This window comes from Galleria mellonella, unplaced genomic scaffold (genome assembly GCF_026898425.1).
Source record: "Galleria mellonella isolate WM207_F2 unplaced genomic scaffold, CSIRO_AGI_GalMel_v1 utg184, whole genome shotgun sequence".
Taxonomy (NCBI): Eukaryota; Metazoa; Arthropoda; class Insecta; order Lepidoptera; family Pyralidae; genus Galleria; species Galleria mellonella.
This window is the reverse complement of record NW_026442025.1, coordinates 11,030,673-11,054,020: the sequence shown is the minus strand read 5'-3', so window position 1 is coordinate 11,054,020 and position 23,348 is coordinate 11,030,673. Positions and strand designations below refer to the sequence as shown.

At 33.6% G+C, this 23,348-nt stretch overlaps 3 protein-coding genes and 1 long non-coding RNA gene across 4 annotated transcripts; 2 read left to right on the top strand and 2 right to left on the bottom strand.

Moving 5' to 3' along the window:
- Positions 1-13: 13 nt before the first annotated feature.
- LOC128200392 (uncharacterized) lies at positions 14-5,552 on the top strand. Its single transcript, XR_008252715.1, has 2 exons — positions 14-152; positions 5,447-5,552. It is a non-coding gene; the product is annotated as an uncharacterized LOC128200392 (long non-coding RNA).
- On the bottom strand, positions 3,518-5,385 carry LOC128200391 (uncharacterized). Its single transcript, XM_052893713.1, has one exon. The coding sequence runs from the start codon at positions 4,849-4,851 to the stop codon at positions 3,751-3,753; it is 1,101 nt and encodes a 366-aa protein (XP_052749673.1). The 5' UTR covers positions 4,852-5,385; the 3' UTR covers positions 3,518-3,750.
- LOC113509560 (uncharacterized) lies at positions 5,478-9,565 on the bottom strand. The gene is made up of 6 exons (XM_026892901.3): positions 9,442-9,565; positions 9,079-9,290; positions 8,918-8,970; positions 7,963-8,061; positions 7,724-7,824; positions 5,478-6,808 (listed from the first exon to the last, which is right to left on the bottom strand). Exons 1-6 carry the CDS (start codon positions 9,498-9,500, stop codon positions 6,709-6,711), a joined length of 624 nt encoding a protein of 207 aa, XP_026748702.1. The 5' UTR covers positions 9,501-9,565; the 3' UTR covers positions 5,478-6,708.
- Positions 9,566-9,860: 295 nt separating this feature from the next.
- On the top strand, positions 9,861-22,900 carry LOC113509466 (uncharacterized). Its single transcript, XM_031909060.2, has 5 exons — positions 9,861-11,492; positions 11,628-11,831; positions 12,974-13,242; positions 14,318-14,470; positions 20,346-22,900. The coding sequence occupies exons 1-5, from the start codon at positions 9,989-9,991 to the stop codon at positions 22,587-22,589; spliced, it is 4,374 nt and encodes a 1,457-aa protein (XP_031764920.1). The 5' UTR covers positions 9,861-9,988; the 3' UTR covers positions 22,590-22,900.
- The last annotated feature ends 448 nt before the right edge of the window (positions 22,901-23,348 follow it).

The window sequence follows — 23,348 nt, the reverse complement described above, 5'->3', positions numbered from 1 at the left end:
ACTAATATAATAGATTTTTTTCTTTCAATATTACGATTCTTTGGTTTATGGCCCCGATATATTATTTTGACTTGTAAATGTGAGAAACTAACAAATACCAAGACGTTTGTATACCAATTTTGCAAATAAAGTCCGCCATTTACACTATCTAGGTAATAATAATAATAATCTTTATTTCAAACAGTAGATTACATAATTGATTAACAACGGTCCCCATATGGGTCGAGCCTGTATCTGGGGAACCTATTAACTAATATGGATAAATATAATTTTAATATAAATATATATAATAATTTGTAATAGTTTGTGTGTGTAGTTGTGTGTGGGTGTCTGTGTGCGTGTGTGTGCGTGTGTGTGCGTGCGTGCGTGTGTGTGTGTGTGTGTGTGTGTGCGTGCGTGCGTGCGTGCGTGCGCGTGTGCGTGTGCGTGTGCGTGTACGTGTGCGTGTGTGTTGTGCGCTTGCATTTCATTAAATATTTTAGAAAACAGGTCTTATCAGATCCTCTGTATGCACATAAGTTAGAGATTGCAGCCAATTACGTATTTTTAATTTTGCTTCTTTCACTGAACATCGGATAATTTTACATTTTTTTAATATTATATTATAAACATAGGGAAACATGAATAGTGGTAAACGGGAAGCGAAGTAGGACTTCACACAGGTTTGGTGTACAGTAGGGTTTCTTTTTTCCATCAGCCTGGGATAATGCGGACTGTTAATTGTGGAGCGATGCATTACTAAGGACACCCTAAGGATGTAAAGTTGTCGCACACTCAGAACGTTGGATTCCTTATATAGAGCAGTCGTAGAGTATCTGAAGGATTTCTTTAACATCACCTTTAGCACTGATCGTTGGGCTCTCTCGAGTTCTATTAATGCTGTTACTCCCATGCCACCCCATATCAAAATACAGTAACATATTATTGATTCGCATAGCGTAAGATACACTAATCGGAGAGTGCGTTTATCAGCCGAGTCACGTAGGAGTCTCATTACATAAGTAGTTTTTCTAACTCGCTTTGCAGTGTTGATGATGTGAGATTTAAAAGATAAATTTTCATCGATATCAATACCCAAATATTTTATTGTTCTTTGTCTTGTAATACTTTCACAAGTACAAAGATGACCAATGCATGTTACCTTGTGGATTTTTAAAAATTTTAACTGTTTTGGTTCCGAGGTACGAGATTTGTGAAAGCATAAAATTTTGGTTTTTTCAATATTTAACGTTAGAAGATTATTATCGAGCCAGCTACGTATGTTACTAACACCTATTTCAGCATTTTTTACTGTGGATTCCCAATTGTGATCACTAAAAATTACTGCTGTATCATCGGCATAACAAATGATATCTGCAGAAGGCAAGATTACATTGTGTATGTCATTCATATACAGAATAAAAAGCGTCGGACCAAGTACACTTCCCTGTGGAATGCCGAAATTGATGGATAGTTCTTCGCTCACAGATTCCCCAACTCTCAAACACTGACATCTATCGCTTAGGTAGCTATGAAACCATTCCAGAGCCATACCTCTAACACCGCAGCTTTCAAGTTTCTTCAAGAGAATAGGCACTGACACAGTATCAAAAGCCTTGGCGAGGTCCAAAAATACCCCAACACATTTTTTTCCGTTATCAAGTTGCTTAGAAATAAGATCTGTAAGCAATTTAACTGCATCTTCTGTTGACTTACTACGTCTAAATCCAAATTGTCTTTCACTGATTATTTTATTAATTTCAAAAAAGTCCATTAACCTTTTATTTACAATTTTTTCAAGTATTTTAGAGTACATAGTCAACAACGATATAGGTCTGTAGTTTTCTGGACAATCTTTGGGACCGTTTTTGTGTATCGGAATTACCAGAGCTTTTTTCCATTGTCTTGGAAAAATTCCATTTGATAGACTGAGATTGATGATATGAGTCAGTGGAACCACTATTTCTTTTCTAATTGCCTTAAGTAAGGTGGGCCTTAACCCATCTGGGCCAGGAGCACTGTCATTCTTAAGCTGACATATGTATTTATCTACTTCATGAACGTCTGTTGGTTGCATATAAAAAGAGTGATTAGCGAAATTATTTATTTTAATATTTTTCACCAACGTGTCTTGATTTTTATTGTTTTTCATAAGTGAGTCTTTTGCCAATTTCTTCCCAATATTCGAAAAATATTCATTGCAAAAATTTAAAGACTCTTCTACGGTGGTTTTAATTTTTGTTAATTCAGTTGGAATAGTTTTGTTTGGAAATTCGGCTATTGTTTTAATTGATTTCCAGAGTCTCTTAGCATCATTTTTATTATTTTCTAACAGTTTTCTATTGTAATCCTTTTTTAATTTGTGTAAAATTTCAGAAAGGTAGTTCCTATATCGCTTATAAATGTGTTGACGTACTAAATCCTGTGGGTGTCTTTTTAGGTCATTGTGAAGTTGATCACGATGCCTCATACATCTAATGAGTCCTTGTGTAATCCAAGGCTTTAGTATAAACTTCGATCTACCAATTTGTTTACGTTTAGTGTGTTTGTCTATCACTTTGGAAATATTTTTTAAGAATGTGGCAACGGCTTTATCTACATCTGTTTCATTGTTAACTGAAGACCAGTCAACATCACGCAATTCTTTTGAGATACCAGTGTAGTCAGTACTAAGCAAAAATCTATTAGGGTCCTTTGTACGATTAATAGTTGAGCAGAGACCTAACATTGCAAAATCATGGTCTGTAACATCAGTTCTGCAAACCAAACCGAGAGCGATCAAGTTTCTAGACTTAATAAATATGTGGTCTAAACATGCATCGTTACGTGTTGATTTGGTAATAACTGGTATAAAATTTTGTTCAGTTAGTAAAGAAATGTAATCAGAATTACACTGATCAGACAGAATATTTATATTTATGTCTCCAGCCATTATTATTGTCGAAGTTTTCTTATAATTTTCAATTATATCACTCAGTGATGTAATAAAATTATCAATTATTCTGAAAGATGGAGAACGGTACAAACCAAGAACAACAATGGAGTTAGGCAATTCGATTGCAAGACACTCTGCTTCTGTAAACGATGGCTCTCGCACTGTGATACTCCAAGTGGTAAGTACGTAAGCTACAACGCCCCCATTCTTATTTAAATTATTTTTAGTTTTGTACGCAGTATAACCCTGAATTTGCCCCACTGGTTGATCTTCAGCAAGCCAACATTCGGTAAGTATAATAATGTCAAAAGTTATGTTTAGTCTAGCCAAAGCCACCAAGAATGAATCAAAATTATGATAAATACTACGAATATTAAAAGTTAACAATTTGAAGTTGTAAGCATTAGTCAATATATTACTACTATTTTCCAGTATTTCGCATTCGTGACATTTTATGCTAAATGTATCACAGATATCTGTTACTGTTTGTAATTTTGTTTCAGTCATTGTGAATGAGATAAGGGATAATTACATTTATTGAGTTTATTAAAATATTTATATATTAAGATAAACTGTATTTTACAACTAAAATATAACGCCAAGTATATTTCTGTATATATTTAGTATTCATGAAGTGATTATGTAGGTGGATGTGTAAGTGTGAGATTGATGAAAAATTAATGATCTGTATTGTATACATAATAAGAATTAATGAATATTGTATAAAAACAAAAGACTCAATCAACAATGTAGGAGTCAATATAAATCGATATACAAGTTTTCCAAAAAATATTACCCTTACAAAATGGGAGCGAACACAACAACACACCATACCATTATTTTAGTTTCGATTCAGTGTATTGCACCTGCATTCCCGATGTTTCCATTCGCAGGTCGAGGTCTTCAAAACATCTGATATGGATAGCCGGCGCTCCGTTTGCTTTACGAATGAATATCGATCCATCACGTATCCAACAATATTGAAAGCCGCAGCACTGCGCGCGTGATCTGGCTTGGCGAAATAACTGACGATTACTATAAGTTAGGCGTTCATTGATATAAATTGTTTTCGGTGGTCCATCTACAATATTTTCAGTCGTAGTGTTTCGCCTAGCTTTTGCTGCTTTTAAAAGTTCCATACGTTTCCGTCGTCTCAACAGCTTTACAACAATAGGACGCGAAATTTTGTTTTTTGCTGCCGTTGAAGAAGCATCCAGGCGACGGTAACCAGCGCGGAATACGTGATCGAGGTCGGTGTCTGATATCTCAACACCAAACTTACGCATTGTGGTTATGGTGATATGCTGTAAATTTTCATTATCGTTTTCAGGAATTCCAACAATTTCAATATCGTTAATGATATTGTTTTGCTCTTGAACTGCAAGCTTTTGTTGCACTTCTGTAAGGGATGCTTTCAGGTGAGACATTTCTAAATCATTAGCTTCCAATTTTTTATTATATTCCGTTAGTTTTGATGTAATGTTCATAGACATTGCTGACAGTTCAGCCTTCAAATCTTTGACATCCTGATGAAGCTGCATAATGCTTAGATTTTGATCCTTTAAGTCAAGGACTTCTTTCCTTAGACAGCGTATTTCTTTTAAAAGAGTAGATATATTGCAGTCGCCTGCTGGACTAATATCGTTTTTAGTTTTTAAACGATTACCACGCGAAAAGGTAATATTTTCAGTAGTTGCACAAGCATTGTACGAGTTAGTAGTACTACAACGAACAGGAGTACTAGTATTATCTCCTTTAGGTATTGAGCAGACGCATGAAGGGCAGACCCATTTATTTTTAAACTCTTGGCTCAATCCAAGAAAATTTTCAGGTGTTAGATTTAAACATTGAAGATCATATAATTCTTTGCATGTGCAGCATTCCATATAATCTATTGTAAGTATATTTGAACCACAAGCGCCACATTTGATTGACATATTTAGTGTAAAAAATTACTTACGATGTATGCAGCTCGAATTTAAGCAATTCAATTACGTTATTTAGCAATTCAGGAACTGAGCATAGTTTGTTCATCCACAAAAAAGATAGATGGATGTCTGGATAATAATTTCTCCTGGAGGTGCAGAATGAGTTCCCTGCCTTTATGTGTAAATTTTCTCAGGTGATGACAAATGCCAATTTCTTTATAAAAAACTTAACAACAAGATCCGAATTCCGATCACAATGCAGTTGTACATTATGAGTTCGCGGGAAAAGGGTCGTAAGCGCCGTGCACAACGCGTCGCTTATGCGTTTCTATAAAACACTCCACAATTGTTTCAATGACGGTATTTTTACTTTATAGGTTCCAATTTTTCGTAGAAATATCTGTTTAAATGCACTTGTAAGTCAAAAATAGATATCACATAACACAGTTTATAGAATACACTTATAATTTATCGAAAGTTTGAGGTGAATGTAGTTAGTAGTTAATAATAAATGAATATTAAGACGCTGTAACTCGAACGTGATGTTTAATCGACCAACTTCGAAAACGAACTCTCAATGTTTTCAAGTTTATGTATGTGTAAGGTGTATTCAAGTTTAATAAATAAATAATACCTAAATTTTATCTTTTAATCATCTCACAAATAACAACAGATATTGGTACATATCTACTCAAAAAAAGAAAACAAAACATATACAAAAAAAAAAAAAACAAAAGGAAAGTACTTAAAAGAAGTAACATAAATTTTCGTGGCTAACTATATCTACCTTTTCTATTTAAGAGCTGCGCTCTAGTCAGTGGAGCTCTTGCCACTCACTACGATGTTCAGCGAGTCTCTTCACCTCTTGATACGACACGACACCAACTCCTTCCTTGATCTGCCTGATGTAACTATGCCTTGGTCTCCCCCTTCCCCTCCTTCCTTCTATCTTACCTTCTATTATAATGTTCATAAGTTCGTCGTGTCGTATCAAGTGTCCCAACATTTTTTCTCTTCTCACCTCAATACACTAACTATTAAGAATGTTTTTATTTAGGAATTTCTTTTCCAACCATTTGTCTATACGTTTCACTACTGATATGTCTTGTGATGTATCTACATATAATACTAATGTTATGTCTGTTTACATATACAGATAAATTACATGTGTATATATCTACCTATGGTCAACTTTCGAATTATGGTCCTTTACTAACGGCAAACTGTCACAGTTTTGGAAGTTAAAACTGTCATTTTACATTAATTTATTTATACTAATATTATAAAGAAGAAAAAAATTTATGTTTTATATGTTTATTTGTAATGAATAAACTCAAGAACTACTCAACCAACTTTAAAAATTCTTTCATCTATAGAAAACTGTTGTAAATAGCAGGATGCAGTAGTAAAACATATATGTATTTGAGATATAAAATAATAAGTTTAGTAAAAAAAAATACAAGATATGTCTTATAAAAATCTGACATAGAACAAACTTAAAATAATACATTGTTCTAAAAAACCTCAGTGTCAACAGCCAGTATTAAAACTCCAACAAAAGCTATATTTATCAGCGAATAATATAGACTATTGGACAGATAACGGCTTTAATGATGATGATGATGATTAATGTAGGCTATATATATATTAAAAAAAAAAAATTCCTATGAAAATTATAGAAATACAAACCACTTTCGGTTCAAAAACTTTGCTTGTTAGTAACGTTTTCGTATAACCCGACCGATGGAGCTGTACTATTGTGTTAATAGAAAGTCCTCGGTGCGGTATGCCTATTCAATTCAATGAATTATGATTTATGTAAAGTGACATTTTTTAACTTCTAGGTTTTTTTTTCCTTGTACATTGTTATGTAGCTATGGGCGGGAGGCGTTCGTTGCCAAAGCTCCTCTTTATAGGGCCTCGCTTTGGGTCCAGGATTCTCTCGTCGTTCTTGCGCGGGACATGTCTGGAATATAATACCGTTAGCAGAAAAAAACGATTTCAAATTATTTTGTATTCTATTTCTCGCGTGGGGAACTGAAACAAGATGCACTGCTAACTCGTTCTATCTCATGTAACTAAAACATATCTACATGTAGATGTAGATATGTAAGACATATCTACACGTTTACTACTTGTTTTGGGGACGGAGCCACTTGGCTGAAATATAAATGCAGTCCCTAACCTGGAAGGGCAAGTAATTTAACGTTAATCAACAGATCTCGACTTCTATCGGAATAGAAAGATAGATACTCTTTATTGTTTCCTCCATAAGATTACAATAGTAGACTTATTATAGATACAAACAATTACAAGAAAGTATTATATATATATATATATATATATATATATATATATATATATATATATATATATATATATATATATATATATATATATATATATATATATATATATATATATATATATATATATATTATATATATATATATATATATATATATATAAATGCATTCTGTACTTTAAAAGATAAATATGACTTAGTTACCACGACCTGTTAACAGTTGTGATGTATTCTTAAATCTTATTAATATAATAACATTATCATTAGACGACATTATATATAAGAGAAAAAAATACAAGGGGTTTTAACAAGACCAATACATGCCATAACAATATTTTTTAGAAATTTTGTCTCTCCGTCTGTCTGTGTTTGTTCTGGCATCATGCAAAATCAACTTCATCAATATGGATGCAGTTTTCACAGTTTAGCATCTGAAGATCTAACTTCAAATCTGGAGTACCTATGTTTAATCTTGAAGTACGATCTAGAAGTAAGCTATTTCATTCACATTCCTAATTCTAATATTCACGTGTACGAAGTACATAGTAGGCAAAATGTGTTAAAATAAATACTTACTGCCAATAAGAGCCATTCTTCTGCAAACGCATTATATTGTTTTGACATATCATAAGCTCGTTTTGTAAGTATGTACGTTGGTCGTTCACTCTGACGAAAAGCTAAAATAAAATATTAACATGAGTATAAATAAATAATAAAATATAATAAAGTATTAACCATTTCACAAATTACTATTAAAAATAGCTTGGTCCTTCGAGCCGGATAATTTTATTAGTTAATGTCTACATTAAACTCACCTTAGATTCTGAATCTAAACGCCACTCTTTGCTACGCAATGTGCTTATTAAATCTGTCTTCAGCCTCTCAAATCTTTTTACTGTACGGAGCAATTCGGCCTAAAATAAAGTAAAAACAATTTAAAAATTAAGTGTAGTTTAGTTTTTTCTAAGTGTGTCAAATAGCTAGCTTGCTACTGTAGTAGCTCTATAATTAAGTAGCTTATGTTTTATTATTCTATTATTGTTGATTGACAATACAGTTGCGTAATTATAGCATATCCGCTTTATTTGAAGTTATATCATTTTAATTAAAACCTCAATATAGAAGTTGAATACTTATATATACCATAAATATGACTATTTGTGAATAAAATTTACGCGTAGTTTAAAAATTACAATGCAATTAGCATTGCAATTTTATGTACAATTAAAAGTACAAGGAATCCAGTCCTCCTTGAGAAGTATGACATAAATTGTTCGGTAGATACGTTGTCTTTTGTATATGCACAAGAAAGAACAACACTATCGACTATTTCATGTACGCACTAACGATAACGTTTCTATCGACAGACAGACAACCCCAATCCCATTGATTAATTATTTTCATATTCAGATTCGCAATGATCACTATTTCAATTTTATATTCTTTTTTTTTATATTAATACCCGCCCACTATGTGCTTTTTATTATAACACATTGTGATTTGTTAATCTTTGTCGGGTGCCCACGATACAGGTTCGCCTAGTGCGGGGTCCATTGTATCTTGTGTTTGTAATTTTGTGTTTTTGTCAAATAATAAATTTCTATTACTATACATCTGTTTTCTTCTCTTTCTAACTCTTAGTCCAAGCACTATCTGGAGTCGCGTCTTTCTTTTTATATAGCGGTGTCAAGACACTGCCCTGGGTTGTCATGGGAGTTAAGTTCATATATTTGACTGCTACTTTTTTAATTTAAATAAATATCAACTTACCGGAGTCAGCAAGTCCAAATTAATATTAAGATCATCGTGTTTGAGCTTGCAATCTACGAGAAACAAAAAAATTATTATTATTTTAGTAAAAAGTTACGTCTAGTTACGCACGTTTAAATTTTAATTACGTAAAAAATATAGCCACCAGATGGCGCACTCACCAGGCCCGCAAGTTTTAGCATTCTTTATCTTCTCTTTTAATACAGGTAACTGTTCTCTCATAGTCTCTATAGCGTCAAGCAGCTGTTTGTGGCGATTGCTTTCTTTCTGTAGGTCGTTGTCGTGGTCCCAAATATAGTCGCTGTGACGCAGCTCTTCTTGCATCGAAACTATTTGTTTTTCCAGTTCTCCATTTTGCCATGCTGCTGCTTCTCTTTAGGGAAAGGAAAAAATTAAACGAAGGCTTGGAGAGAAATATAATTGAACTAATAGTTCTAGGTAGGGAAAAGGGACTGCTAGCAATATACCTTACCAGGTCGACGTACGCATCTATCATATTTCTAAAAAGTATTGAACTCACTGACCTGCATGTTTTTTCATGTTCTAGTTCAGCTTTTAAACTTTCGATTTCATTATCGTTCATTTTGTACAATAATATAACTATTGATAAATATAAATTTAAGTAGTTATTTACAATGGAATTAAACTTGTGAAGATCAACGTTTAATGATTTAATATGTCTTGGTAACCAAGTACCGATTTACATATTTCGTAACTAAGTAGACTGTAGTTCATTACATAATATTTACATATTTATTGTTATTTGCTATGATTTATGGTAATAAAAAAATAATTTAATAACCTTTATATATAAAACTTTTTTCTAACTACCGAATTTTAAATTGAGTATAAAACTAATAACTTTTTAAATTGTGCTATAATAAAACGCAAATTCCCTGCACATGATGTTGTCAATGTCAGTATCATTTGACTGTCATAACATTTATACTGCAGGTAACTGTCAGTTTTAAATTTAAATTTTGAATTTATTATCATAAAGTTTGTTCTAACTGATGTAAAACTTTGTTTTTGTTATAATATTAAAAGTATAACTTATATAATAACTTTAATATGAATTTATTAAGTGCTGTGTTACAAGAAGTGGACAAGGCAAGTACTGATGAGCTAAAAAAACGTCAAGATTTGCTCATTCCCAAAATAAAAGACCTTATTGAAAGGGTGCAATTATTGACTTTTTCCTTACAACAGAATTTCATTGATACCTATATTAATTTTACGCCGACCAAAAGTTTAGAACAACTTAATTATAAAAACAGAAAGACCAATATTGATAGCGATTACGCAAACTTAAACAAAGAGGTGGAATCTTTACGAAAAGATTATGATCATAGTAACGACGAGTTTAGTAAATATTTTGATAAAATGTGCAAATCATACGAAATGTTAAATGATTTGTGTGTCGCAGTTGAAGGGAAGAAGATATTGGAGCAAGCTAATCATGAGTTCGATAGATATAATTACAGTGATGCAATGTTGGGAATTATGGATTTAAAAAAGCAATTAAGGAATTTGAAACTCGCTAGTAATTTGGATAAAGCACTCGCCAACCTAAACGAGCAGGCAGAGAATCAATTGGCACTTTACACAGCAAATGTGAGTGTTGAATGGGAAGACATTTTTACTTGGTCTGAACAAAGGGGTGTCTACTATTTGAAATATTCTTTATCTGTACAACAAAGTGATCCAATACTTATACAGAGAGTATTAAAGACGCTTCATGTAACTGAGAGGTTGAACGCTGAGCTCGGTTTATTTTCTAACTTTTTTATAGAGAAATTGCTTCATAATGTTATAAAACACAACTGTGATATATTTACAGACGATCACATTGGTGCTGTGGTATTCAATATCAAGATAGACTTGAATGACAATAAGAAACCAAATTACCAAACAATATTTAATAATTTAACAGCTGTTTTTGAGTTCCTACAGTCCACTCTTGGTTCTCATTTAATTGATAGCGATCAGACATTCATTGAAATTTTTGCAGAGTCTATAAGGAAAAAGTTTTTTGATAAAATTATAGAGGATTGCATAAAGAACAACTTACCAACTTGTGATAGCACTTATCAGAATTATAAAAATATTGTTATCGAATTGGATTCTTTTAATAAATTCTTAATCGAGTTGAAATTTGTCAAAGCTGATGAGTCACCTCTCAACAAGTATATAAATGATACTGAATGTGTATTGTATAACAAGAAATGTGATAAATTACTATCAGATGTCCGTTCATATTTGTTTGAAAGTCTCTCATATGCCACAAGCGTTGTTGGCTCTGAAAGTGTAGTTCCCAATGATTCTATATTGGATGTTGCAGTCAAGGAAGATTTGTGGAATCATGATAAACCATTGTTCCTGCCTAAATGTATCGTATCTCAAAATGTTAAAAAAATTATGGCATTAATAGTAGAACATTTAGAAGAGAGTGTGAAGTTGCCTGAGAGATATAGTCAACAGCTTGTGGTATACATAAAAGATGTAGCTGTAATGTATCAATGTGTGGTACCTAAGAAGTTTAAGATCAATTTAGAGTGCTGCCCTCTAGATATTGGTATGTGGAAATTTACTTCTTTTTTTCAAATAATCACAGGTTTTTAAGCTTGGTTTTTTGTAAGAAACAACAGTGTATTAATCATTAATGTGCTAATAATTAGTCATATACTATTATGTTTTTTTATATTTTCAGCATTATTTTTCAACAACTGTTTCTACTTAGCTCATAGTCTACTGGGTCCACCTTGGAAGGTAACCCTCCCCAGCAACTTGTCTGACCAGCTGATGACAGTACTCCTGGAGTCCATTCAAAATCTGAGGGTATTGGGATTAGAGAAGATGTCTCTTTATTTGCAAAATCAAAAGAATATCATTACTCAAAAAATTGAAACTGAAGGTAATTTTTTTTATTATAATCTAGTTATGTCCGATGGATTAGTTCCTAGAAATACAATAAAAAATATCCTATGTGTCATCATCATATCAGTCCTTAACTGTCCACTGCTGAACAATGTCTCCTTTAGAGGGTTTTGCCAGTAGTTGTCACTCTTGGCAAGTGGATTGGCAACTGCAGTTAGACTTTAGAGATGTTCTAAGAGGGATGCTGCTGCCCGTCCCTCACCCACCTTTAGTCGCCTCTCACAACATCCATGGGAAAATAAAGGATGGCCTATTCTATGCCAGGACTACACAGCAAATTCTAAGTAAATGAAAATAATAACAAAGCCTCTTCTTCTTTATTGTCATGTCCATACAATAGTTTTAATTTGTATTAATTACATTATGGTTAGTACTAGAAATATTATTATCTATGTTAGTTTATTTGTTATATAGTATTTTGGGTATGAGCCCCATATTGGGTATTGGTCTCCTACCTCTGTTTCCATATCTCTTTTATTTTTACTGTATTCTATGTATTTGTACTTTTTCTGTGTAAATGATATCAAATTTTATTAAAATCTGTTCAGCCATTTATATTATATCATTACTCTATAGATCATACAGAGTAATAATATGGGAGTGTATATAGTAATAAATACTATATCATTTTACAAACTTTCACACTTATACAGAATTTGTAAAAAAAAAAAAACTAACAACTAGCTGACGTTACAAAAACAAAATAAAAATTACCCTATTTCTCATGTTGAATGTATTCTATTATCATTTAGAAAATTATATTAAAATCCATGAAAAGATGGTTTCAGAGATTAGTGTGCCATTATGCCTCCCCCATAGACTGCAATAAGGAATGATCTTGACTCCTGCATCTACTAACTCTCTGCAATGCATTTGAGGTCTTCACTCAGGGGGGGGGGGTCCTACATTTTATTTTAATGTATGGGCTTGCCACACAAGAACCGTTCTTCCCCATTGGTTGTCGGTTTTTTGAGTTGTGACCAGCTCATTGCCACTTCAGCTTGCTTATCCTTAATATTCCTAATTTCTGTATATTAAGAAACATTTAATAAAGATGATAAAAAAACAACTTGTCTGTTTTATATATTTAATTAATAAATATTCGATTATATTTTTTAGAACCAACTGAATGGACACATGAAAGCTACGATCTGTTTGATAATGCAGTTAATAGTACTATGACTTTACTGAAGGAACTGAAAACCAGTTGGTTCAACGTACTGCCAGCTAGCATGTATGAGATGTCTATCTGCACACTGATCCAGGCGCTCTGTCAATCGATATTACACAGAGTATTTGCAGACAGTAGGCAAATAAATGAAGAACTGGTATATATGTTGGCTGTGCGATTGGAAGATGTCACGTCGGAGTTCTTGACTTTGTTTGAGGTAAGATATATGTATATATGTTTTCGTATGCGCGACTAGGATATATAGATTGGTCGGGATAAAGAGTAGCTCATGAGCGCTTTTTAACCGACTTCATAAAAAGAAGTAGGTTCTCGATTTAATTATATTTTTATCATCTTAAACCTCCGTCATTTATAAAGCTATGGGGGAAATAATTTCTATCTACTATCTAAAGGATATACTTTTAGATGGAAATTTCGTTAAAACCTGTTTAATAGTTTATTTTTACATTTTAACTAGGTTTTTTTTTTAAACAAATATCTCAAATAAATGTTGTTAAAAAAAAACCAATTACATAATTTACCGTAACACAGCACGACGTCACGATGTGATAGAAGAGCAAAAGATGCTTCCAAATTTCAATTAACGTTCACAATATCGTCACGGGATATTCATAACGTCCCCTTATATTAGCATAAATTATTATTTATAATTTATGTAAATATTTAAATTTCTGTCTTGCACTACTACTGCCCACTCACTACTTCCTATGCCACTGCGTTAGGTTGACTGGAAGAAATCTCTTTTAGAGATAAGTTCGCCTTTGCTAACATTGTTATTAACTTATTGTTGTTACTGTATGTTTTTGTGCAATAAAGAATATATATATAAATTAAGCTCTTATTATGTCGTGAAGGAAAAATCTTATGGTATCGTGCTATATTGTAACAGTGGCCTATGTTTTACTTTATCTTAAATTATGATGGTAATTGATAAAGTTTTACCACTAATATGTACATAATAGAGAAATAGTCACTGTTAAGTCAAGTTACATATAGCTAAAGGCGTGCTTGATGGAAAGTGTTAACCGACGCCTATAGGAATGTATAAGCAGATAAGGTGTTTTGTCTCCATACCTCATAATTTTAATATTTTCTATATAGCAATAATTTACTAAAAATATGCCAACTATTATACTACTACTATATATATATACTAAAACAAATGCATATTTTTATATTTCAAATAGATATATCTGAAAGGACCATTCTGTCCTGCATTGACAAAATATCTCTCATGTAATAAAGGCTTTACAATTATATATTTTTTCTAGGAGCCCATACAATTTGAGAATAAAATAAATGTGTGGAACAAATTCACAATGCTGCCACAACTGTTGAAAGCTCAACTCTTGGAGACGGCTGACCTGTGGAACAGGAACAAGGAGTTCTCCCAGTGTTACACGTGCGAAGAGATACGGCAAATTGTGAAGATGCGGTTCCCCGATAATAACTACAGGCTTAAAATATTAAAAGAAATACAGTGAATAAAATAGCTCAAAAATAAATCATAAAATTTATTTATTTCCTAAAAGTAAAATTGGTTAGACAGAGAACATAGTCTATGTTTACCTGATTTAGATGTAACTATTATATGTTATTTCATGTCATAAAGATCGTTTCTACTTAAAATCAAATAAAAGACGGTAAAAAATTATTTCACATAAAAAAGAGTCATTAAAATCAGTTCAGAATGAAATCAAATCTGTTCAAAATTAAAATCAGCAATAATAAAAATAAATAATAGCCACTTCACAAATAGTTTAAATTAAGGTTGCAAATTGTTTTAAATAAGTATATCATTTTTGCTTGACAAAATATTATATATAAGATACTCTGTGGTCCCGGCATAGAACGGACCACCCCTTTCCTTTCCATTGGGTGTCGTAACAGGCAACTAAGGGTACTTAAGGTTGAGGGATGGGCAACAGAGTCCCTCTTTAAACATCAAATCTAAGCTGCGGTTTTTTTTTTTGATGGATGAAAATGGTATGGTAACTCCACCTGCGCTAACGGGATACGCTGGCGGAGCACCAGTGAAGGGTGATAGAGGAGAATGAAAACAGGCCAGTTAGCCCATCATGATGAATTCATTAGGAATTAACCATGATAGTTTCGAGGAGGTCGACCTGGTTCTCTAGGAGTCTCTATTACTAACCATCCCTTTCCCCCTATCTAAGCTGCGGTTGCCAACCCGTCTGTCAAGTGTGAAGACAATTGGCAAAACCCCCCTTATAGGAGAGGCCTATGTTCAGCAGTGGACAGTTAAAGGCTAAATAATGATGAAGAAAGCAGGTATAAGTAATTAATGATTTTTGTAACCCGTAATTAAATATTCTACACTAAGGAAATACAACCTATTGTAAATACCTAAATAGGTATAACTATACAGCATTGCAGTAGTCGCGTGTTTTATTTACATAAGTCTACGAGGAACGTCCGGAAGAACGGAAATGGGGAAATGAATCTAATTATATTTGCGGTGCATTTTCAATAAACGCATTGGATAAGTGTTAAATGTAGCATAGATGGTTGGTATGTACCAACCGTCAGTACCGGCCTTAGGGACCCGTCCGGTCTTAATAAATGAAGTGGGTTTTTTTACGGGTGGTAATGGTACGGTATATCCAAATGCGCCATCGGTGGGGGGAAAGGGATTGTTAGTAATGGAGACTGAGAATCCCATTGCTAGCAATATACCCAACCAGGTCGACCTCCTTGCGATTCTCCCTGGAAGCTATCATGGTTGATTCCTGATGAATTCATTATGATGAGCTAACTGGTCTGTTTTCATTCTCATCTATCATCCTTCACTTGTGCTCCGCCAGCGTATCCCGTTAGCGCAGACGGGGTTACCGTACCATTTTCGCCCATCAAAAAAAAAAATGCCATCAGTATACGCTGACGGAGCACTAGTGAGGGATGATAGGTGAAAATGAAAACAGGTCAGTTCAGTGAGTCAGTTTGTTCATCATAACGAAGTCTATAAGAATTAGCCAAGGTGATTACCAGGGTAGACTGCGTGGAAGTTTACCTTTGAGCAATATATGGTATATTAGGGATTAGCCGGAGTCTAAGAGCATATAAGGGAGCAATAGCATTAGTAAATAGATCATATTCGACTTTGGTTAGAGTGAACAATGCAGATCTCCAAAAACCTTTTTTTTTTTGACGCTGTTATTCGAGGAGGCACGGAGCACTGACAACATAAGAAGTTCAAGAACATTTCAGTAAAAGCCTTCTTTTTTTTCTTGACGTCAAGTGGAGAGCCGTTAAAAATTTATCCAAGGGTACTTTTTTTGTAATGGATGACAATGAAGTGGTAGCCCTGCCTGCGCTAACGGTATACGCTGGCGAGGCACCAGTTAATTATGATAGGTGAGAATGAAAACGCAGGTCAGTTAGTCCATCATGATGAATACACCAGGAATTCAACACGATGGTTTCCAGGGGGGACCACGTGGAGGTCGACCTGACAGGGTACAGTGCTAGTAATGGGATTGTTAGTCCGCTGTTTGGGGTACTAGGTACACTAAGGCCGGCCCTGATAGCCGTATAAAAATTACCAACATTGTTGACTAATTGTGCCGATACAGCAGAACAGAGTAATTTAGTCTCACTAAGCGTTCCCGTATTGCGTTGATCGTGACTGCTTACCATCAGGCAGACTGTATGTTTGATTGTCAACATCGATGTAAGTATAGTATGAAATTAAAGGTATTTCAATATGAATATTAAAGGATATGGTACAACCTACCGTCACTACTACCAACATAATAGAACGACCAATCCGGGCAACTCGCGGGCATCCACCCGCTCGTTATAGGTAATAGATATTGGCGCCCTCTAGTCTTACGCCGACTCTGCTTACTATAAGGAGTAATTTCTAGTGTTGAGAGGAAGGGAATGTTAATAAAGTAAATGCTAGTCACCATTGATACTAATATTCTTTGTTAAGTCGACTTGGTTGTCCCATAAAAAGCATCAAGGACAATTTCTGATGATCCATCATGATAGACTAGATGACTTAACTTCATCATCCCTCAATAGTATCTCGCTAGCGTAAATCAATTCATTCATATTCATTCAGAGTATACTATTCATAGCATATTTTAATTTGTTAAAAAAAAATCGATGTTCAAAAAACTTTTCGCCAGAGGCCGAATTTTGTCAAATCCTGGATTTGTTTATCAAAGCATCTCTGTCTTATTTAGATTGTGTTTGACTTTTACCACCAAGCATCAGTATTATGAATATTTTTTTGTATTGTGTTTCAGTTTGAAAAATGCTATATTGCAATGTAATTACTGGTTACAAAATTTTTATATTATCTCAAGGAACATCATCGCGTGAATTCTAACATTTATGTTAACGTTGATGTGGGCTTTGATGGCTATTACACCATTAATCTAACTGATATACCCTGATATTGACACATTCATAATTGTGCAGAAACATTCTTAACTGGTAAGAATTGTTTATCGAATAATAAATTTGTCATGTATACTTACAGTAGGTAGGTATCCATATTTATAAGGACATCTTTAGGGCTAGAAAATCCATAGATTTAGTTCCAATGTTGGCCTTGGCAGCGAAAGTTATTGTCCCGAAACTCAACCACCCATTACGTGAATGCTATATAAGTGAGTGGCGCTTCCTTAGGCCCATCATTACGTATATGATAGCAAACGGCCGCTGGCACTGCAATATGCAATACTTATCGGTAGGTAATAGCAAAAACAAAACGCACATTTTTTTTACCGCGAAATTTTTGGCGCGAATTTAAAAATTTTTTAATAAGTGAATTTAGTGTGTGCCATCTTGTGGTGATTTTACAGTTTCATAAAAATAATGGTGTATTTCACATGTATATTTATACAACCAGTGATTGTGTATGTGTGTCGTTTACTAAATGTTCAGAGTGAGAATATACTGAAAATATATTTTGAAAAAGATTTACAGTGATAAAAATCAATAATGTTTTTGTTACTGGAATACTATTTGAGTATCAACGAACGATATTGACTTTTTAGAAATTATTATTATATTTTTATTAATTAATTATATATTATTCATATTAAATTGTTGAAAATATATTTTTGTACATATGAAGCAAAATTTGTTGATTTCATGATAAAATCTTTAAAATTATTATACGCAAAGTATTAACGTTAATTTATGACCAATATACTTTTCTTTCAATTTATATACAATATAGTGTGAATAACATGCATTAAAGAACGTGTTAATAATATATAAACAGATTTGTCTTAATTTTTATCCGACTAATGTTTGTTATATTTTATATATATTTTTTAAGAATCTAATGGCTAACCCGATTGAAAGTGGTAACAGCCGTCCATCTACCTTAATTTTAATGGTCAGATTTTGGATTTTTATTCAAGTCTCAGCAACAATTTTTTTTAGTGACATTTACCCTAATATCGGGTATTAGGATATTTTTTCTTAAAACCAAAACGGGAAAACGACAGTAATAATAAAAATACCTATCTTTAGCGAATTTGGAAAGGGCTTATCCTTAGATTAGATCCAGTATGTTTTTATATGTCATAATATGTGTATATTTTTACAAAGATAATCACATTTTTCAAATTTTTAATCTCCATTCCAATATATTACTGTGTCAATTTAACAATTAAGAACAACCATAGAAATACGTAATGATATAAATTAAGAAAACAGTAGCTAAGTGCGAGTCGAGTCCAATCACTGATCTTCTCACTATCTTATCATATCTTACAAAACATACTTTTTGATAATGTCATGCACGGCTAAAGAAGTGTCAAAAATAGTAAATTCAAAACGATCGTAGTAAACTAAAAAAAAAAAAAAAAATAAGAATATAAAGAAACAAAATGTGCGTGGTTTTTATTGAAGCTTATAAAAATAATATAGTAAAAATTGCTATAATTTCTCTGTAAAGTAGGGATAAAACTATAATCCAAAAGAGTATTTATTTATTTTACACTTTATTGCACCAAGTAAAAAATAAACAACAAATACAGTAAATATTAATAAGAAATGATATAAAAGACGGCCTTGTCGCTAAGCAATTTATTCCTGACAACCTTTGGGTAGACCACAATGAGAAAAAAATAATATTTAAAATTTTAAAAACCGTTCCCGCCAATAATTTTTTTTTTATTTTTATATGTAATTATTCTAAATTAAGAGATTTGTATTTCAGTGTCTTTTATGGGGAAAACAAAGTCTGCCGGGTTAGCTAATTTATGATAAATATTGAATTAAATATTTAAATGTATATCTACATTTAAATACATAACATTTCTCCTATATTTTTTATTTTCAAATCTTTATGATTGATATATTGTTGTTTCCCAAGGTCTAAGGTATTTAAATATTTTTTATCTTGAAGTTATTTTTTTTATTTATTATACTTACGTAGTTGTTGTATCAGCCGTTAACGGTCCACTGCTGAACATAACCTCCCCTATAAGAGAGATTTGCCAATAGTTGCCACGCTTGGCAGGCGGGTTGGCAATCGCAGTTTAGCTTTTGATGATGTTTTAAGAGAGACGCTGCTGCCCATTCCTTCACCATAAGCTCTTTTAGTCACATCTTACACCTACGGGAAAGGAAGAGCTGATCTATTCTATACCTATTATATACTTACGTAAATTGGATAATTATAACCAATTTACTACCTTAGAATGACAAAGCAAAAACACACCAGTTCATTCCTGCTATCACTTTTCTTTTGGTTACGTTCTTACGGAAAAATATAAGGAAATACCTGGAATTTATTCCCACCGATTTATGATCAAACAATGCGTTTATGTAACCCAATATAGAACACGGAAGGGGATCGCGTGAGGAAACCACTCACGCATTATGTACTCAACTGTTTTTATAGCAAAAAAACGTAATGTAATATTGAACAGTTTGTCGAGATTTTTATAAGACTTCATTACCAATTACTTGAATGTTTACTAACAAAAGATTGAAATACATTGAGGTAATTGAGTGGAACCTGTTAGACGATATATTTTACATTGTTTTATAATTATCTAAAATTTTTTAGACATGTTTTGGAGCACGAAGGTTATTAGATCTTCATTAGTACCTATAAGTTGTAATTATCTTGTAAAAACGACTTGACTTTAATTTGTGCATTCACAAACGTTGTTTTCTTGATAAAACTTCGAGTCTTAGTGATAGCCTATAGTAATTATTCATTATCATGGAGGCTGTATACTAGTTTAGTTATATAAAATACTTTTAAAAATAATTTATTAACTACAGCAAATATTTTCCTTTCAGACGGCATTCGTGATCATCGCGTTAGTGATCGTCGTCAATCAAGGACGAGATGTAACAGCAGAGGGTAATGTCAAAGTGGATCAAATAGCGGAGGAAGCAAAGAACATCGCCTTGACAATCATAGACAATCCAAAGTACGTAGTGCTAAATGACACGAACCAACAACCGTTAAGATCAAGTGGTCAAAATCGTCAACCTGAACACAGACCACCGAGTAAACCACCTCTCAACCCTGATAAACCAACACAACAGAATTATGGGGAATTGCAACGGCTGCACTACAGCTCAATACAGAAAGTGCCGCTCCAACGGCATTACTACCCTCAAACGCCACACCATTTATATTACTCAGCAAATTCAGTATACAAATTCCCAAAAGTGATACCATTACCACCACACAAAAACGCGTATTACATAAAGAAACAACAAAAACCACTAGCATTCGCGTCTTCAACAAATAAACCCATAGTTTTGAAAAGTCCAAAATTCAGTTTACCGGTTCAGACGATCACTGGGGTTCGAAAAGATATAGTTAAACCACCACCGTATTTTAACACTACTACAACAACCACAACTGTTGGTACGACTACAAAACGACCCTTGAGGGTAAAGCGAATATGGCCAAAAAAAATTTTAGAAAAAATGAACGCCACTCTACATAATACAACAGCAAGCAATGATACGAAATCTACGAACACAAGTATCAACCAAATAGATTATGAGACCTCAGAAACTGCATATAGAATCAAATATGTACACAAAAATTCAACTGAGACCACCACTGAGCCAACAAAAAAACGCCAATATCGACCAGTAACTCGTTTACCAAAAATACGATCCACAACTACTCCAACAGTAAACTTAACTGAAATCGAACCAAACGATTGGATACCTCTGGTACCCTCTCATTATAGCCAATCAAGAAGACCAGTTTTAACACGAATTACTAAAAGATCAGATACATTTCCCAGCGGCGAAGAGCCGGCAGTTCCTCATAAACGCATGTTATATTTACATTCGTTTGGATTAATACCTGTGGATCGTTTGCAACATCCTATATCCGCATCAGATAGAAAAAAAATGACATTTTTTAGAAAAAGAAAGCGACAATTGAACCCTTACTCTGGTTACAGTCCGAAACCTGTGATTGCGTCAACACCACACTACTTTCTCGGTGATCTCCAAGCTGAAGGAAGCCAACATCATCCAAAAGTTGTGACAAAAATCAAACATCACCACCATCATCACCATCACAGATATATCAAAACAGTTGAAAAACCAGTGAAAATTCCTTACAAAGTTGAAGTGCCGAAACCATATCCCGTTCCAGTAGAAAAGAAGGTAGCTGTACCGGTTGAGAAACTGAGAATAGTGGAAAAGCCTGTGCCCTACCCTGTGACAGTGGAGAAAAAAGTGCCTTATCCCGTTGGGATTAAGGTTCCTCATCCAGTGCCTGTGAAAGTCATTGAAAAAGAGTATGTTCCAAAACCATACCCAATAGTTCATCACGTCCCTGTGTTAAAACAGGTCGAAGTGAAAGTGCCTCAACCTGTACCTGTGCACGTAGAGAAGAAAGTACCATATCCAGTGGAGGTGCATGTGCCTGTCGATAGACCTGTTCCTGTGCCCGTCACAGTAGAAAAAAGAGTGCCTTATGCTGTCCCTGTCAAAGTGTTAGTACCTCAACCATATCCAGTTGAGACTAAAGTACCATACCCAGTCCAAGTTAAAGTCAAAGAGCCATTTGAAGTGATAAAACATGTTCCAATAAGAGTACCGGTCCCCCAACCATTCGCAGTTAAAGTACCACAACCAGTTCCTGTGCCGGTTGAGAAGAAAGTACCATATCCTGTGGAAGTTGAGAAGAAAGTTCCAGTGCCTTTCGAAGTAATTGTACCACAAAAGGTAGAAGTCGAGAAAAAGGTTCCAATATACATACCCAAACCTTACCCGGTGGAGAAAAAAGTCCCTGTTCCAGTGAAAGTGCCTTATCCGGTAAAAGTACCCGTAAAAGTGCCAGTACAAGTGCCCATCGAAGTTCCAGTATATATCCACGATCCATACGTTGTGTACAGTGACGAGTATTACGGGCCGGGAGCTGCAACGGCTACTGAAAATGCGGTGACCCACGACCCCACACATAGTGTAACAGTGCATGGAAATACGGGATTCACTGGTTTCAAATCGCGTTCTGATACCGAGGACAGTGTGTCTACCACGGTGACCTCTACATCTAACTCTTGAAGGATAATTTATATCTCAACATGCGTTGTAAATAATTTATGCATCTGAACTTTTCGCCGATCAATAAAAACGTTCTCGATCTGCATAAAGCCAAGGTGTTAAGTACCTTTATAAATTATGTAAGTTATTGATGTTTGTCGAATGCTTGTTGCCTGTTGTTGATCCGATTTTGAGTAAATGAATGCCGCTGTGATACATTTGTATTGTTATTAAATATAGTTTCATAATACTTAGAAATATTTTATATCAGTCAATCATATCAGAATCAACAGGCTAGAACAGTTAAAAGTATTTCTTCAGTAGACCGGCATTTTGTATTTTCAGACTACTGAAATAAATACATTCCTGATTAAGACCTGGCTTGCTAATTATTTTTATTTCAGTTATCCTGTTAAGGAAAAGTTCTCTTGTTCTTGATTTAAAGATACCCCAAGTCGATTAAGTGTGAGCAAAGTACTTACAGGAATTCATTAAAATGGTATTCTTTATAAATAGGCATATGTTTAAACACAGCTAAGATTATTAGATAATCTATATTATTATTATTATTTCAGCTGATAATTGTCCAGTGCTGAACATAATATCCTGTCAAAATTCCCTATAATGGGAGTTTTACCAGTAATTGCCACGCTTGGCAGACGAGTTGGCAACCGTAGTTAGGCTTTTAGAGATGTTTTAAGAGGGCTATGCTGCCCATAATATTATAAAAAGTAAATATTTATTTGTTTATAATAGATAAACTGAAAAACCATTTAACCT

Bases quoted from the DNA above. Each gene is read 5' to 3' on its own strand.
- LOC113509560 (XM_026892901.3), bottom strand. From the start codon at position 9,500: ATGAACGATAATGAAATCGAAAGTTTAAAAGCTGAACTAGAACATGAA. The intron at 8,971-9,078 runs GTGAGTGCGCCA...TGTTTCTCGTAG, and splicing joins TGCTAAAACTTGCGGGCCTG to ATTGCAAGCTCAAACACGAT. The intron at 7,825-7,962 runs GTGAGTTTAATG...ATTTTATTTTAG, and splicing joins GTTTAGATTCAGAATCTAAG to CTTTTCGTCAGAGTGAACGA.
- LOC128200391 (XM_052893713.1), bottom strand. From the start codon at position 4,851: ATGTCAATCAAATGTGGCGCTTGTGGTTCAAATATACTTACAATAGAT.
- LOC113509466 (XM_031909060.2), top strand. From the start codon at position 9,989: ATGAATTTATTAAGTGCTGTGTTACAAGAAGTGGACAAGGCAAGTACT. The intron at 11,832-12,973 runs GTAATTTTTTTT...TATATTTTTTAG, and splicing joins TCAAAAAATTGAAACTGAAG to AACCAACTGAATGGACACAT. The intron at 13,243-14,317 runs GTAAGATATATG...TATTTTTTCTAG, and splicing joins AGTTCTTGACTTTGTTTGAG to GAGCCCATACAATTTGAGAA.